The 17,765-nt window shown below is 41.0% G+C and overlaps 1 protein-coding gene across 1 annotated transcript in view; it reads left to right on the top strand.

The window, feature by feature from the left end:
* The window catches only part of DAP (death associated protein), a 38,545-nt gene extending 31,387 nt beyond the window's left edge, over window positions 1-7,158 (top strand). The window contains exons 3-4 of the mRNA XM_015854433.3: window positions 3,920-3,962; window positions 4,893-7,158. Of these exons, the coding sequence (XP_015709919.1) occupies window positions 3,920-3,962; window positions 4,893-5,012 (163 nt within the window). The 3' untranslated portion in view covers window positions 5,013-7,158. The remainder of the gene's footprint in view (window positions 1-3,919; window positions 3,963-4,892) is intronic.
* Window positions 7,159-17,765: the final 10,607 nt, after the last annotated feature.

The raw sequence follows: 17,765 nt of genomic DNA on the forward strand, positions 1-17,765 counted from the left end.
TGCATGGCAATATTTCTTAACTCTGTCCTCACATAGGAGGCTCTCCATGCTCTCCCATCTTTTTTTCCACCTTTATTTCTCCTCTGATTTTCCTGGACTGTATTCAGTATTTTAAACAAGATATATAGTGAGTTACTATTTTTGTGGTTGCTTTTTCCTGTTCTTCATTTGTCTTATCAGGTTGGTTTGATTTTTCTGATCACCAGTGGACACTGAGCACTGAGTTTGTACCCCATCTGGTTGCACCAAGAGCCTGTTCCCTTCCATGAGCTTTTATAGTTCATGTGGAAGACTGGGACATATACACGTAGTTCTTCCCAGGTAATCAACTCTAAGTATAGGTTCATATCTAAATCACAAGTTGAGTGATGCTCACAGTCCTTCATTCGGATCAGAACTTCTACTCAACCAGCGGAAGGTGGACTCAGCTTCAGATCCATCTCATCAAGTAACACTGGGGTGGGCAACCTGGGTGCTGCAAACAGGAGAAGGGATGTGGGAGTGTGCTGTGTTCTTTCCTACGCTTTAGATCACTATTAAAAAGCTGAGAATGTAAAAAGCTGAGAACTAAAAAGCTGTGCAATCTGTATGTATATGTAGCATATTACATATGTGCTATATACCTATGTTTATAACACTAATTAAGGGCTATAAAAAATAATAAAGCAGTTTTCCAAGTTATTAAGTTTCTATTTTTAAATGGGATTGGATAAATAATCACAGTCTATGTATATTTTCTGTGGGCTGTATTTGTTGTAATTCTAATGCCATTGTGCCTGATTTTACAATATTTGTCAGACTTGGCTCAACAAATCCCTCTAAGGTGAAGATGTAAGATTCTAGTATTATTAATGCTTCATTTAATCTAGTTAATGATCTTTTCAAGTCTTCCATCTTCTTTTCATGATTTACTTGTAATGTCAAACAAAGGTCGTATTTAAGCTTAATATGAAATAATAAAAATCTTTATTTGAATGCAGTCAAGATAAATGAATCTAGTTGAGATTGTGATGTTAAACAGGTGCAGTTCTTAACACATGTAAAATCTTGGTAAGTTCTATAAATGCTGGAAACTTGACAGATGTGTTCCTTTCCTCTTTGTGTTTCAATAAAACAAGTAAGTGTTGACTCTGAAAGTAAGTTGTCTTGGCAAGTCTGCTGTTGTATTCCTTGTACAATATCAGCTGTGGCTATTATTAAACTATAAATGAATGTGTGCATTAAATATGTTAAAAACATACATTTGTAAACAAACACATTTTTTTGTCCCAAAGTAATGTTTTCTTGTTTTCTTGCGTACTGATGCCTAGATAAAGGAATGCTGCGTCTTCAAAACAACATCTGTCAAACCGATTTTCATCAGATTAAGTAGATCCTCAGAGCAACTGCTGCAGCTTATGAAATAATAGAAATGTAGGTTGTGCTTTATTTAAAACACCAACAGAATTAGAAGTACTTGATAATGTTTTACAAATGTAGCAATAATAGCCTGTGCATATTGTCTGCTTTTATATCTATTTTTGGTAGGCAGTTTGGAATGATAGTGAGTGATGCTGAAATTCCACAACTGCAATAGATGTCCTGTAGTGTGATTATGAAATTACGGTCCTGGCAGCTAATCTGTGTCTGACAAAGACAATGATTGGAGACTCTGACAGTAGGGACTGAATTTACTGCAAAGACGTTCATCTGTAAAATGAAATTGAAGCTTGAATCAATGACTGATTATCCAAGCCATTCTTTGATCAGTTGGATTCCTCATTAGTATAGATGTGTGATTAGGAATGCTGTGGCCTGATTCTGGTTCTGTGGATCATCCAAGATAATCAATAATACTAAAATTTTAAAGATTTTTCTGAGACGCTGTAATCTAATGGAAATAAGAAAATGCCAGTGGCCTTAGCATAGAACATAAATAGAGATAACACTCAATCATTGATGTTTCTGGCTAGCCTGCTGTCTTCTTACCTGCTAAGGGATAATTAACATATGAAAATGAATGTAATGCTCAGAGGCATTATGGTGGATCTAATCACTGTCTTACAAGACAGCCCAGGAATCAGCTGTTGTGTAGAGTTAAATACGACAGAGTTCTAGTTAAATTCTTTGTGTCTGAGGAAAATAGTTTTTATCAGGAAAATGGTATTACTGATTTTTGTCTTCTTTATAGAGATAGGCCAACTACATCTGTGATACCTGAGATGTAGAACTCTGGCAGGCTTTTATTTGTACTTACTCTGAAAATGATCCCTAAAGGGCATTTAGCCTATTTCCTTAGACAAAACAAAATATAAGTTAGTGAAAAATAAGTGCAGAAGCACACCAGGTATTCCAACTCTATCCAACTTATTGCATACCCAGGGAACTTAGCATTTGTAAGCTGTGGTCCTTTGATTTTTAACAGCTTCACATTTCTAAACAGGAGACCAGAGTTCCTGAGAAGACTTAAAGTTTGCAGTGGGAAAAGCTCCTTGAAACACCCATTATGCTGCAGCCGTTACGCTTTTGGGTTTTATTTTTGGTCCATAGCATGGAACATTTAATTTGTACAGAACTTAGAGCAGATAATACAGTGTAGTGGGAGACAGACAAGCTGTAACACATTCAGCATACACGAGTGTTGGTTTTGTTTCTTTTTTTAGGAAATGTTGATTTGAATTTGATGCAGCACGCAGCCATAGCGAGTACTCAAACATTATTGTAGGAACATAGGAAAAATCCATCTGATTCAAATGTTTCACTATCCAGTATTGTTAATAATGTGATGCCAAACAAATAACTATTTCTCTGAGTGTGATTAAAGCCAGATCCCATGTATAATTGAAGAACAACTTGCTACTTGTTTTTTCTCCATTTCTTGTTTGTTTCCTATATAACATCGTGTTGGATTATGAATGGAACCAGCAGCCGCTGCAGTGCATCTGTATTTTCTCAGAATTGTTTCTTTCAGTTTGTTACTCATCTTAGTGTGTTTCTCATCCAGACTGTAGTGCACTAATTGGCTCAGCAAAATCAGGATAAAATGAAAGCGTTTTGCTATTGATCTTTGCTTGTTATTAGTTTATACCAGCAGAAAATGAGATGAAAGAAGTGTTAATAGAGCTATCAAAATACTTCTTCTCATTACAGGAAATACTACTCAGACTCTTAAATGGAAGTATTTTAAAGCAAAAATTCTTTTTCTGTTTTCCCTTTTTCTAATCCTGTCTTGCTAACTTTCTAAAAACTTCAATGGTTATTAAGTAGGGTGTTCAGAGACCTATAGGGCAGGTAATCTAATCCCATGTATTGACTAAGCTTCAGAGTCAAATTCTACTGTCGAGTCTGGTTCTGTTGATGCAGATGGAAATCTGAAAAGAAAAAGTGGGACAGGCTTTGTGGTGGTGGTGTTGTAACATTTGTTTTATTACATACATTGTTTTCCTTCTGTGTAATAGAGTGGATAAATATCTGCTTGAAAGCGTGTGATTTAAAGTATTGGGTTTTGTTTTTTTGCAAGTCTTGGAATCTTATTTTCTGTGGCAGCAGTAGGTTTACTCCAACTATGGTTTTCATTGTTTCTTACAGTACAAATATACTAAGTCTAAAGTACACTGCTGGCAGCTTATATATAAAATGTGAGGATTAATAAGCCAATGCAAACAAACCAAGACTCTTAAGATGAAGAAGAGAACCAGCCTTTTACTTCTGTCAATTAACAAGAAGCTATAGCAGCCCATACCTGCAGGTTTATGTCACTATTCTCAGGTGCAGAAAGTAGTAGTAAAACAAAAGTCATTTGAAGAGGAAATATACCTTGTTTATTTGAACCATTAATTTCAAGAACACCTTGTATTTTTTTTTCCATTGTTCATGTGATGCACTCCTCATTTTTACCTTATGAATATTTTGTACAATTAATCCCTCTTATTTTTTTCAGCCCACCTAAACCGACAGTGTTCATCTCCGGTGTCATAGCAAGGGTAAGATTACCATTAAATTTCTTTTAACCGTAGAAATATGATTGTCACTTTTTGGAATAATCACTGATCAGAGTGAAATTAATCTATTTCATTCCCCTTTCTCTTTTAAGAGAAAAGTCCTTGTTTTATGTATTTGTTTATGTCCCTTTGAGCATTCTTCTTGGCTTCTGTGTGCGTGTTAAATTAAAATTATTTATTGCAAAGGGCTTCTATCGCTTTTCTTTGAATTTTAGCACTTAAAGCTTATTTGATCATCTTTTCATATCTAAGCTAGATATTACAGCATTGATTTTCTTTGAAAGCACTTGCATTTAAGTCTGCTGCTATAGCTTGATCTGTGAACAGCACTTCTGCCAGTGATGGTATGTGTTTGAAGGCATTGAGCTGCTGTGTGTGCCCTGGGGCATGTGCAACAACAAGCAAGACCTGGAAATCCATAAGCTAAATCACTAATGTTAACTATTAATTTTCTGATCAGTAGTTCCTTCCATGTGCATTGTGATGGGGCTTTAGACAGGATGGTTATCACTGGGGTGCATAGTTTGGGCTATTTGTAAAATAGTTCCTCTATTTTATGGCATTATGAAAACATATCATGTAGATCCAACCATACAGAGCTGGTGGCAGTGACTTAACACAAGGGGCTATTCAGTGGTGAAGATAAAATGCTTGTTTTTTTTCCCCTCAAGTCACTCTAAGATACTGCATTTGTAGGTGCTGTGTATAATTGGAAGAAGTTAGATTTATGCAAATGAAATGTTGAAGTTGCCTGCTAGAAGGGCAAGATAGTATCTGAACGGCAGGACTTCAGAGGAGTATGCAGCACTGTTTTTCATATTCTCTTCACATTTCAAAAACCTTATATCCACTTGAACCGGGACATATGCTTTTAATATTTCTTAAATTTTTCCCGATGTGTTTTTCAAACAGGGTGATAAGGACTTCCCTCCAGCAGCTGCTCAGGTGGCTCATCAGAAACCACATCCTTCAGTGGAAAAGCTTCCTCACCCTCAACATGTCAAACAGCACATCCACCAACCTCGCAAGTGAGCTCGCCGCCAAAATCTCAGCCTAACTGCCGTCAGTGAATATGTTTTTGAGAGAAGATGTTGACTCTTCATGGTTCACGCTATCAAATCAGTAATATTTGGCCTCTAAAATCTTATCCTGTTCTGTTCCTCTAATTCCCAAGGGTTACTAAGAACAAAGACATTATGGAGTTGATATGCCAAAGGGAAAGTTTTCCTTTTTCTATTAAGTATTTGCTGATCAAGGGTGGTTTTTTGATAAGACTGTCTGATTAACAAGATGAAAATTACGATTAGTGAGCTTAAAACTTGTGCTTTTAGTTCTGGCATTGCAATAGCAGATAGTAAATGTAGTTGTTTTATGCTAAACCTGTAGAGGTCATCCCCTTTGTACCGGTACTTCTGTTATTCGGAGGGACTTTGTTGTGTTGAGGCAGAAATTAGTGATCGTCTTGAATACACAGTCTTGCAGCCTTCAGTATCCTGAGATGTTATGTTAGATCTCAAGTGGGCAGAAATCCAGCTGAATCTTTTTTACACCCCTTTGCGCTCCCAGTCTTGATGAAGTTCTTCTGTGCAAGGTCTGTGTGGGTGTGAAGAAGGGGTCAAGAGTTATGAGAGTTATAATGCTCTGACCTCACAGGCCTGTTTTTAATTGTGAGGTGATGATTTCTCAAGTCCAGCAACAAGTTGAAAGAATTCAGGACCTTCAAGAGCTGAGTTTAAACTGGAGCAAAATCTGTTTTCTTTCTTAAATAACGCTATTACTGCGTTTAACTTCATGAGCCAAGCTCTGTAATGCATCTTTTTTTTTTTTTTTTAAAGTTATTGTTAATGAGGGCAATAAAAGCTACTTTTCAGACAGAGCAACTGGATTAGTTTAGGCTACATAGTTAAGTATGTCAGTTACACAGTTTGAAATAAAAAAGCACAAGCTGTAGCCAATTTCTGTTTCATCTCTATAAAACACAGGGAAGTCATTTTTTAAACATTCCATCTACATTTTAAACATGCAGGTCTGTTTTTAACTGACTAGTACAGGTTTTAATGCCCCGTAAGTTTGTAAAACTTTCTAACAGGCTCAAAAAAGCGAGTACAGGAGCAAAACCCTGTGAAATATGGACCATTTTGCAAGTGGAATAACTCACGTCACACGAGTGAAAGGGACCTGGTATGGCCATCTATTCGTAGGCTTGAAATGCAAAGGGTGTATTACAAAAGACAGGCATGGATGTATTTATTCTGCGCCAAGAAAGGGGACCTATGATTTGTGTACGAAGCCTTTATTTTCACAGTTGAATTAGATAACTGTACTTGCCTTAAGGAGCGAGTGTTGTTTATAAGATTTAATCTGCATTAGAATATGCATATTTTTTTAAAAAATATGCTTTCTGTTCCTGATGTCGGTACTTCTGAGGCCTTGTTCTTAGCCGCTCATGAGTGTACAAGTGATTCACACATGAGTAATTTATCCTAGAGGGTAGGATTGTTGAACCTCATGGAACATATTTATCAGCTAAATCACCAGCAGATTCAGGACAGAGAGACTATCATCTCATTGATGGTGCAGCCAGTAGTTGTCAGTGTGCTGCATCAGTGTGTCGGCAAGTGGTTATGGCCACTTGATGCTGGTAGCTGCTGGTTTAAGAACGGTGGCATTCAGCTCTCCTGTTTTTATGTCTACATCTGAAGTAGCGTGTAGATTCTAACTGTAGTCAAACCAGTCAGTAGAGCGTGTTTCAAGACAAACTGAATTGCTCTTGACCCCGTTCATTGACTGTAGTGGAAAACTAGAAGTACTTCAGAATAGCTGCACACCATTTGTGGGCTTGGACAGCTCTACTCTGTGTGTTTCTGCCTAATGCAAGCAACACGTTTCCAGCTTTTGAGTTAGAAACAGTCACTCTTGGTTGTTAATGCAGTAGATATAGCATATATAGACAGTATCAAATTTGTCTTTGATTCCTTAGGGGGGTTTGTAAATTTTTACAATGAAGTAAGATTCTCCAGATATCTTTAGTCACTTTTAGAGTGCAGGATTTGCTGTAAGATTAGAAAACGTCTCTGTATGGAAGCATATTATATACGGTTGCAAGGTATCCATGTTTATGCATAGCTGTCCTTACCACTGCATTATCTTGCTGAAAATAAAGAATCATAATCAGTCATCTGGATTGTCTGCTGATGATTATTAATACTTTTAAATATATCACAGTCATATATAAGCACGCCCTATGTTCAGATGCTACATGAAATTATTGCCAAAGAATTGTCCTGAAATTTTCAGTGTGGCAATAACACGACAATAAAACCTGAGGTTGTATATTGGTCTGATTTTTCTGTAAGTACGAAACAAGCCAGGAGGGTAGGCTTGGTGGGGGTTTTTATTACAGGACACCACGCTTTATAGCTAGTGAAAATTATGAGGAAGTTTTATGACACTGGAATGAAATTTTTGGGGTTCTGTCAATTGGAAGGTGAGTTGCTTTGAAATTGGAGAGCCCCACTTGGTCCAGGTGAAAGTACAGAATCCAAGTCTGTACAGTAAGGGAAATGGGATCTTACATCTTCTGTTGGTTTTTTTTCAGAAAAGAAATTGTTATAACTAGAAGAGTTGATGAACGTCTCATAGCACAGCAGGTAGCATTGCATAGTGCAGATGATTCACAGAAGACTTGAAATAAATGACCACAGAGTTTTTGGAAGCGCTCTGATTCTTTTGGCATTCCATGTTTAGCATATGTGTAATATGTATGTATTAAACAAATGCGATGCCTCAGTAAATACAACGGATTAGTTGCCCTGCAAATATTGTTCTGCTTCTTCCTTAGTCTCAGCAGTCATGCAGTGATACACTACATTATTCAAAAGCAGTTCTGTTTCATTAAAATTTTGAGAGACTACATGAATGTGATGTCTGGCACTCTGCCGATTGAGTTGTCCATAAGTATTTCAAGCCCTGCTTTCTGCCGTGTAATGCTGTAATGGTATAATGTGATGGAAAGCACAGCAATAATAGCAGTGACACAATTCTAAGCTACAGCGAACAAGAACAAGCCCAAATGGAGCAGCCGTGAATGCAGAAATGAAAGAAGAAAAACTGCTCACCTTTGGAAGGCCTCAGGTAGGCAGGGATCTCCAACAAGAGGCCCTCACCTCCACTGCCAACTCTTAAATGAGGTCTGGGAGAAGGGGTGGATCCTGGCTGCACCCTTTCTGATCACCCAGGGTGCACTGCATGTAACTCCCCTGGGTTAGCCCTGCCTTTCCACCAGGTGCTCAATCACTGCTTCAAGCCACGACTTTGCATTTCTGCTGCGTGCAGTTATTTGCAATTCATTCATTTACTTCTGATTTCAACAGTATGACTGGATGGCCAGAAACAGAACTCTTGTGCTTGTATTTGTGGTAGTATGATCACCGTACACTGCTGGCTCTTAGTGAAAATATTCACAGCAATCTGTTTCATACGAAGGTGAAGGGGATGGTTTGGATGTAGTTTTAGAAGGATGCATTCAGAATATTCAGTAACTTCACAGAGGAGGAAGGTTGCATGTATTGTCAACAACTTCTTGTGTTCTCTTCAAATTTCAGTATATAAACTTAAAATGAGATATAAGTTTAAGCCAATGCCCTTTAGGATTAAGATATGTCAATAGTATTTCTCATAATGCGGGGTATAGTTACTGTTGCAGGTCAGATGCTCCAGTTAAGGAAGGAAGAATTTCAGTTTGAGTTAAAGTTCTTTACACACGAATCTCCTCCCTCATAATAGAAAGACACTGAAATGTTTATGCACGAAGGGGTCACAGCTCACATTGTTCTATCAGTAAAAGAGGAATCCACGTTGTGTTACCTGGAGGAGGGTAGAAGAAAAGAATGAGAAGAAAAGAAAGTGAGTCAAGTTTACAGTGGTAAACCATCATCAAACCTCCTCAACAGAGCAGATAAAAAAATACACCACATTGTCATTACAGTCCTGGTAAGTGTGGGTGTGTTTGTGTTACATATAATTATTAAGGGTGCTTAGCTTGATGTCCTAATGAATTCCTTTTTTTTTGCCTCTCAGAATTTCTTTGTGACACCTGTGGCACACACAAGATCTGCTTTGGGAAGATGGAAGTTTGTCATTTGCTTGTTGCCGTGTTCTTGGGTCTCCTTCAAGAAGGTGTGTTTGTTGGTTTTCCTCATCCCACATCTGCAGAACAGTATTCACAGAATGTCTTTTTCTTTGAGTCTTTTTTTATAGAATCTTAACACACGCTTTCACACAGGAAACCTCCAGGGAGAGACGGGATGCATTATATTTTACAAAGCACTCCGCGAATGAAGGCTGAGTTTTGTCCTTTCTCTTTCAGGCTGCTGATCTCAGGTGACAACAGGAATCCCAATTGCTGAGAACATTCTGCTTGGAGCTGGCAGGCATGCATGGATGCTGGCATTTCTTCTTGAAAACGTGCTCCCAACCCGGCCAGGATGGGACGATTCTCAAATGCAGACGGTAAGCCCATTGCGAGCGTACATCTCACAAGTGACCTTGAAAGGACTCTGCACTGTAATCTCTGCTGCCCAGCTTGTGGTGGAGTTACTTGTAGAAGATTCTGGCGGCCTGCGTCCTATAGGCCCTTCCTCAGCTTTAAGAAAGAAAAGCATTTGTCATCCGCAGCGGTTTTAAGGATAGTGAAGATTGTTCAGCTGTTAATGAGCTGGGAGCTTTCTCTAGTCAGCATTAAGGACACATGTGTTACCTTGGTTACGTTCTCAACTTGTGCCCAAAGCTGATTCAGTAAGGTGGGTTTTGTCTTTCAGTCTGCCTGACACATGCACATAGCTTGTTGTGAAAGTGGGTAAAAGAACATCGATACATTTTTGGTTCAGGCTGTCTCAGGTGTCAGCAGGTGCCTGCTGCTGTGTTCAGAAGGACAGCACGGTCACTTTCTTACAGAGGAACGCTTACTTTGGAAAGCACAGCAACTGAGCTGGCTTCAGGTCTAGCAGTGGGTTTGGAGGTGTTCTATGAAACAGCCCTTAGAAGATCGTTAGAGAAAGGAAACTGAGCTATCACCTTTCAGAACCAGGTACCGACCATTGCCTGTGAGAGCTCAAGGCACTCAGTTTTCACTGCTTTAATTTCAGAGTGCACGGTTCATTGATTTGTTAATCTACGCGGCCTTGAATCTTTTTGCTTGGGAGAACTTTGGATGAAGAAAATCTATGAACGTGAAACAAATAAATGCTGTCTGCTGCAAAAGCCAGCACTGGGTGCATTTATGTATCAGCTGTGGAACTGAGAACTTACTTTAGTTGAAAGGAGATCTAGTTAATATTCTAGTATGTGTGTGTACCTACAATGAAAGACAGTAGTCAGTTTTAGAAGTGAAGATCTCATGTTTAATTCATCTGAGGGGCGTGAAGCAATGTGAGATCAAATTTCTTGGTGCACATAGCTTGGATGAACACCTTTAACATCCTTTATGCAGGTATGTTTTCACTGCTTTAAATGTGAGTTGCTAATTAAAAAAAACTACATCAGCAGCTGATTCCTTACCTAATTCCTATTCTTTGGATAAAATATAAGGAAGATCCAGTGCAACAATTCTTTTCTAGGGCCTGATTTATCACCCAGAACAGAATAAACATGAGCCTACTTCTGATGTGACAACTGTGACAGCTGGAGGTGTCGGGTATGGAAGGCTGAAACCTTAAACGAGCCTTTCAATTCAGCTTATTATGAGGACATTTGTTAAGCACACAGCCTTGCTTTTCACTGTGCCAAATAGCTCCTAAAACGTACATGCTTGGAAACTTATGCTTTGTAGTACAAGAGCTCTACTTCACATACTAATAGCTGGTTTGCTGTTAGCCAATTGTTTCCAAGATAAATATTTATGTCAAGTACAGAGCGTGATCTGACTGTTCATCGTGACTCTCAATATTCCTCTCTCCTGAATTTACACATTTAGTTGTTTATGGAATGCAGCCCTTTCCTGGCTGCCGTTCTGTACCGTGTGTGCTGTTCTCTGGTGGTCAGCACTTTGTGACAGGTGTGACTTTGTTCCAGGGGAGAGGAGTGAAAGGCACAATGCTCTGCCAGCCTTTGGAGCTGTAGGCATTAGAGCAGCATCTGAAATGCATGCAGTTGTAGCTACAATTTAATAGAACTTGCCTGTGAAAACAGATGTGGAAATGCCTTTAAATAGCTACATGCCCTGACAACATCCCAGCATTTGCTGCCTAACTCAGTAGGTGTTTTCTCAAAGGAAAAATGTCTATATAATTAACGCTAGCAGAAATACTTTGCAAGCCATCCTAGGAAAGGTGTGAGCAGCTTCTGAGTGACTGTGCAGGCATAGACCTTCAGAAGTGTGGGTGCAGCTTGGTGGGAAAGAAGTGCAGCTTCCCCTCCTTTCCAACATGGTGTGCTTTGTGATGCTGTCTTGCAGTTGTGAACAGTGCCCCCAGCACCTTGAGATAAGAGTTTGTGGGCTGCCTGAAACGCCATTTCTGAGAGAAAAAAGAGAGACTCTTCATGCATCTCTGTGGAGTTGCTGACTCTGAAGGCCAAAGCATCGTTAAAGCTGAACCTGAAGGGAGGGTGAGAAATATCAAAATGAAATCTCCAGCTCCTGTACTGGCTGCAACGTTTATATTTTCATTTAATTAAATAACTTTAAATAAACCAGATGAGAAGATGCTGTGTTTCCTCTGGCTTGTGACAGGGCTGGGCCCATCTGGCTGGGCTGCCCCTGCGGCAAAGCTCACTGCCTTCTGCCACATCCTCACCAGTGACTTTCCTACACTGCACATGAAGTTTGCTCAGCCCCATCCAAGCACCGCCTGCCTCAGCTGTGCTTATGAAAAGCCTCACAGGAGCTGAGGCAAAATGGTGCTTGAATATCGCATGGCTCTTAAAAAGTGGGTCTTACCCAGCCTAGAAGAAGTGAAATATCAGCTCTTGTCCTAAAGTGGGTTTTGATGAGTGTTCAGAGCACCCTGTGCTTGTTTTGCAAGCCTTATTGCTGGATAGTTGGATTAGTTTTGATACCTGTGGCAAGATAGTCCTGCCTACTGCAGTGGAGGGTTTGTCCTTAAGGCTGTGAGAACAGGCAGTGCTGCTTGCTTCTGCTTTGCGTTTGGCCTGGAAATGTGAAAGCTGTTGGGGTGGGTGCAAATCCACAATTGCATGAGAGCAGTCAGAGTTCATGTCCATAAACTAACGTGTTTTTCAAATAACTCTGGTGGGTAGTAATCACTGTTAAATTAGGATTTGGCTTCATCTCACGTGCTGCTGCAGCTGGATAGCTGCCTTCGTCTTTCCCCTCTTGTCTCTATGCATTCTGTCATTCTTCCCCTGATTCGCTTAAATCCCTTCTAAGTGTCATCTCTGATGTGTCTTCCTGGCTGGCACACGGCTTTCAGCAGAGTCTAGCTAATGGGAAATGGCAACGCAGGGATTTAACGGCATTTGGACCGCGATGACCTGCCTTTGGCTTTCATGACTTCATAAATCTGGTCGATGGCCCACTAGAATCCCCAAAAGCTGGAGCTGTTCAGAATGGTGGGGAGTGATGGTGGTATATGAGGCAGAAGATCTTTAGCCTCGCGTTTCTAAGCAAAGTTTTCAGCATCTCATTTATCTGCGAAAGAAAGTGGTGGGAACAGGATGAAGACACAATCAGCTCACTGAAATTCTGAGGAAAGCACCTGTATTTTTTTTTTTCCTCATTAGTTTGAGAAGATGAAACTTCAATGTCTGTACATTATTTATGTAATTCCGCTCTTTTGGTTTTCAGCAGTTGTCCAGGCTTGGTCACCTCTCAGCCACGAGCAGCAGATGGCCGTCATTCAGAGTGTGTCAGGCCTCACCATCATTTGGCATCTGTGGAATACCAGTAGGATCGCCCCAGGCTCCACTGCTGCCTGAGCTGTTTCCACCATCTGCAAAGGACTCTGCATCTTTCTGAAGCAAATAGATGTACGTGCTCTGATGGCTTGATTGAATCATATCACCATATCATAGAATGGCCTGGGTTGAAAAGGACCACGATGATCATCTGGTTTCAGCCCCCCTGCTATGTGCAGGGTCACCAACCACCAGACCAGGCTGCCCAGAGTCACATTCAGCCTGGCACTGAATGCATCCATGGATGGGCATCCACAACCTCCTTGGGCAACCTGTTCCAGTGCATCACCACCCCTGTGTGAAAAACTTCTTTCTAATATCTAACCTAAACCTCCCCTGTCTCTGTTTAAAACCATTCCCCCTTGTCCTATCACTGTCCATCCTTGTAAAGAGCCATTCCCCTTCCTGTTTATTTGCTCCCTTCAAGTACTGGAAGGCTGCAATGAGGTCTCCCTGGAGCATTCCCTTCTGACATAGTTTCCAAGCTTAATTTCTATGGGTTTTCCTACCCATCTTTTTCCCTCGTTACCTGGTAAACATGAGTTGCCCTTATGAAATATCTGGGGATTTAGGAATACATTCCTATGTGATGAGGAAACTGAGGCACAGAGATGACATGAAGCTTTGAAGTTTCTGCACATACCTGGACAGTGATGTTGGCTTCAGCCTGTTTGCTTCCTAGTGCTTCTCTCAGCCTTGCCCCTGTGCCGATGGTTTCCCTTGTTCACACCCAGCCTCCTGTTCTCCTTGTATCCCCAGCTGCCTGGTATGCAGTCCTCAGCTCCTCACTGCTGCCTCATTGTGTTAGATTTCCAGTTTAACTAGTTCTTGCCCTAAGGGAAAGCCCCTCAACCCTTTAGAAGGTGGATGACCAACACGGCATCCTTTCTGTGTCCTGGTGTGATGGGTTTTGTAAGGAAAAAGTCAGAGCTCTCCCACTGCATTCACAGGTTTTCTTCACTATTTCCTTCTTTTAGAGGTACCTGAGATTTGTTTTTAGTGTCTATAAATACCCACTGCTGTACCTTTAAAGATGGATGTCTCTGAGTAAGTTCCAAGCTCAATGGCTGAGGGTGGCTTGTCTGCAGGTCACATTTAAATTCCACACTGTGTTTTGTATGAGGAGGCCTCGGGAAGACCTGCAAACAGGGAATTACTATAATCCAGCTTGGATGTCACAAAAGCGTAAATTAATATTTCATCATCTGGCTTCGAATGTTGTCAGACTCACTTTGTTGCTGAGCTGGGGCTGTGATCCTCAAAAGACAGCCCTGAATTAAAGATGAAACCCATGTCTTACTTGATGGAAAAAGAGGACTGTTTGGAAACAGCTCTTTACCCAGCGCTGCGTGTGCTTAAAGTTATCCAAACCCAAACAATAATGCAGTGCTGTAACACGGTGCCAGAGTCTGTGCAAGGAGCAACTGCAAGCCATGGAGATGAAAGGGAGACTGGGAATTAGCCAGAGGTAAGAGGCTGCTGCTGGAGCTGCTGCTGGCTTTGCAGTGTGGGTAGAAACTCACCAACAGTGCATTGTGAATGAGTGTGGACCTTGTGTGTGTTTAGACATTGTGTTAAGGGACATGGTTTAGAGAGAACTATTGGTGGTAGGTGGGTGGTTGCACTGGATGATCTTGTAGAACTTTTCCATCCTTAGTGATTCCATGATTCTATGAGTTTATGATTCTATGACCTCACTCTCATGCTAGAAAAAATGGAAGCTTCGGTGAGAACAGAATGGATGTGGCAGGGCTTGAGAGAGAGCCCCAACAGGAGGGAAGGGAATGAGTCCTCTGGTCCCATGGATGGGCATCAATCCCCACTAGAAAATGTCAGTTTAGTTAAACATCTCAGCCCTCCAGCCAGAAACTCTAAATTCAGAATGAGTAATTTCTATTCATTAGTAATTAATTAATTAATACTTTAATCTTTTCAAAAGTTCTCAAAAGCGGATTTTCAAGAGAAAACAAAGTACCCTTAATCTGGCACAATCAGTCTGTTCAGTTCTGTCGCTCAGCAAAAGTGAGTTGTTTTATTTCGCTTGTAATGATACATTCGGCGAGACTGAGATTATATCATCTTATATTTCCATGTAAGACTGTGGAAACTGGGCAAATCCTGAGCGACAACTATTTCACTGCCCTTTCCTTGGGAAGCAGCCAAGCTGGCAGTAAAGCATGTCTATTTTCAATACAACTGCATTTGTATATGCTCTTGAAATGCTGGAACAGGGCTTTTTTAATGGGGCAATTACTTAACTGAATCATATATTGATTTCTGTCACATTAACATTGCCACACAATGATGTAGAACATCCCAATGCCACCAGCTCCCGCAGGAAGCTGGCTGCAACACAATGGCAACAAGCGCTAGGAAACATCAGCTCCCTCTGCCAGATGCAGTTGGAATGTAAATATTTTATCACCTTGAATACAGATACTCAGAAAACACCTTTGATGGTTAACATTGCCCTCGGCAGATCTTAGTTACTATGGCACTGATTGTAAAAATGCCATATGTGTGCCCGTCTCCCTGCTAGACAGATAAGCTGGTGGCAGTTCCTGTGCCCATCTCTCATCTGCATTTACAAGTGCTCCTAGTTGCATTGGAGTGTTGTGAGATATTGGTAAGGCAGTGGTTATTGGTAAGGCAGTGGCACAGGCTGCCCAGGGAGGCAGCAGAGTCAGCAGCAACCCTGGAGGTGTTCAAGAAATGTGTGGATGTGGCCTTGAGGGACGTGGCTGGCGGGCATGGTGGGAATGGGCCGATGGTCTTTTCCAACACTAATGATTCCATGATTCTATGAGATAAACTCACTCAGGATGGAGCCTCCTCACAAGGGCTTTGCTCATCTGCCTCATAACGGCTTTGTTGGTTGGTTGGGAATAAAGGCTTTGTAAAGCAGCAAATGCCATTTGTGCTGGAAGCTGCTGGAACCACCCAAATCCATTTCCCCAGCCTCTTCTGCTTTTCCTCAGAGTGGAGCATAACAGGAGCATTTGGCCTGCTCAATAGTCACGGTTCTGTAGCCGTGAAAGAATGGTGAGAGCATTGTGAATTTAAATGTGCAAAGAGAATGCCAGATTTAAACCTGACTAGGCAAAATTAATATGCACAATAACTTTAATTACCCGATGAAGTACAATTTTTCACAGAACGCCCTGTCTTTTTCCATGCAAGAGCTCCGTGGTGGTGTTCAGTGAGGAGGCAGCTGGTCTGGTTTCTCTTTGTAGCCTCTGTTTTATAGCCTGAATGAAAGGCTATTAGAGAACGATTACTTACTGCTGGCTTTCATACAGCGGTCATCGTTAGCATATCTGAGTACCCTACATCATCACTGGGAGGTGAGAGGCCCCTCATATGTGTATATTTTATAGATGTGTAAATGTATATAAGTGCTGAATAATCTACTATGTGTGTTAATGATGTATGGCTGTGTTTCCTACAGTTAGTTTTATGGGCATGGTTATTTTAATACCATGCATAATTAATATCATTACACAGGCAGGGAATTAAGTTGTTCACTGATTAGGGGCATTCAGTTTGCCATACTTGGGATGTCCTTATTCAGAATACGTAATATTATAAAGCATGGCTTCATCTAAACATTGATTAAATTATTGATTAAAATGAACCTTGTTTGGTTTTTTTCTTTCAATTCAAGTCTTCTGCAATTCTTTGTCCAAAGCCACTGATGAAGAAAAAGGCTCAAAAAACTCCTTGGCCGACCAGAGAAAGCTTTCATGGCTGCTTCTAAGTCTTGTCTGCACAACAGTCAGAAGAAGCTGGGTCAAAAAGCCAATCTTGTTTTACATCAGAGGCACAACATGGACATCACCGTGTTTTCTTCCCCCCCATTGCCTCCATTAGCCTACATCAACTCTCCTCACTGCCCAGAGATTATCCATCTCTGCTCATCGTTATCTCTAATAACATCAGCTTAGCACTTTTCATTAGTGGCTGGGAATTCAGAGGTTTAATTGTATGATTTACTGTACTGAGAGGCAGTGCAGAACTGTCAGTCCAGTCCTGCTTGCCTCGAGAAGACTGCTGGCTGTTCATCAGCCATATCTCCGCTGAATATGCTCTCTTGGTGAGCAATTAATTAAGTAATGAAGAGCCTCTTCAAATGACCCAAACGGCTGCAGTGGTTTGTAATTACGCAACTGATGATTTAAAAGGAAGAAAAATGTAAGGGTAATTCCCATTTCTCACAAATTGGTTTGCCCTGCTGGCCTTCCCTAACAGCTCTGCAGCTGCTGGCGCTTGTTGGGCCCACAACAGTGATCTGGAACACGGGCTGGGGAGATGGGCCCTGACCTCTCACTATCCAACAGACAGCCCATGCGTCTCTCTGTGGGCTCTGAGGGGACACAGGTGCCTTATCAGGGCAGCACCTCTGGCTTTCACCCAGTGGAACACCATCTGCAGCTGCCTAGCCTGTGCCAAAGCCTCTGGCCAACCAAACAGTTTAGATCTAATTTTGGGATAGGATAGCTCTGAAAGTTTTCATATAGCAAGGATAGTATGGTCTCTATATATCCAGTGAGTTTTAGGGTTAGAGACCAGACATCTGACATGTCAGTCTTCAACTGTGGAGCAGCATGGCCCTCTCGTGATTTCACTTCAGTACTAGCAAATGTTTTCTTCTGCTTTAGAGACAGAGTGAAGTCCCACACTCTCCAGGTACCCAGATACATGATGTCAAATCTTGCTGTTTCCAAACATCAGTGGCTGACACTGCATCTCCAACCAGGTTTTCATACCTTGTGGCTGCACTTGGTATCTGGGAAAATTGCTTCTGTTTCTGTAGTGTGCATAGTTGTCTGTCTTGGTTGCAACCTGGAAAAGTTGTAGAGCAGACACTGATAG

This window comes from Coturnix japonica, chromosome 2 (assembly GCF_054131305.1).
Source record: "Coturnix japonica strain WE chromosome 2, WE-NBRP24, whole genome shotgun sequence".
In the NCBI taxonomy this organism is placed as follows: Eukaryota; Metazoa; Chordata; class Aves; order Galliformes; family Phasianidae; genus Coturnix; species Coturnix japonica.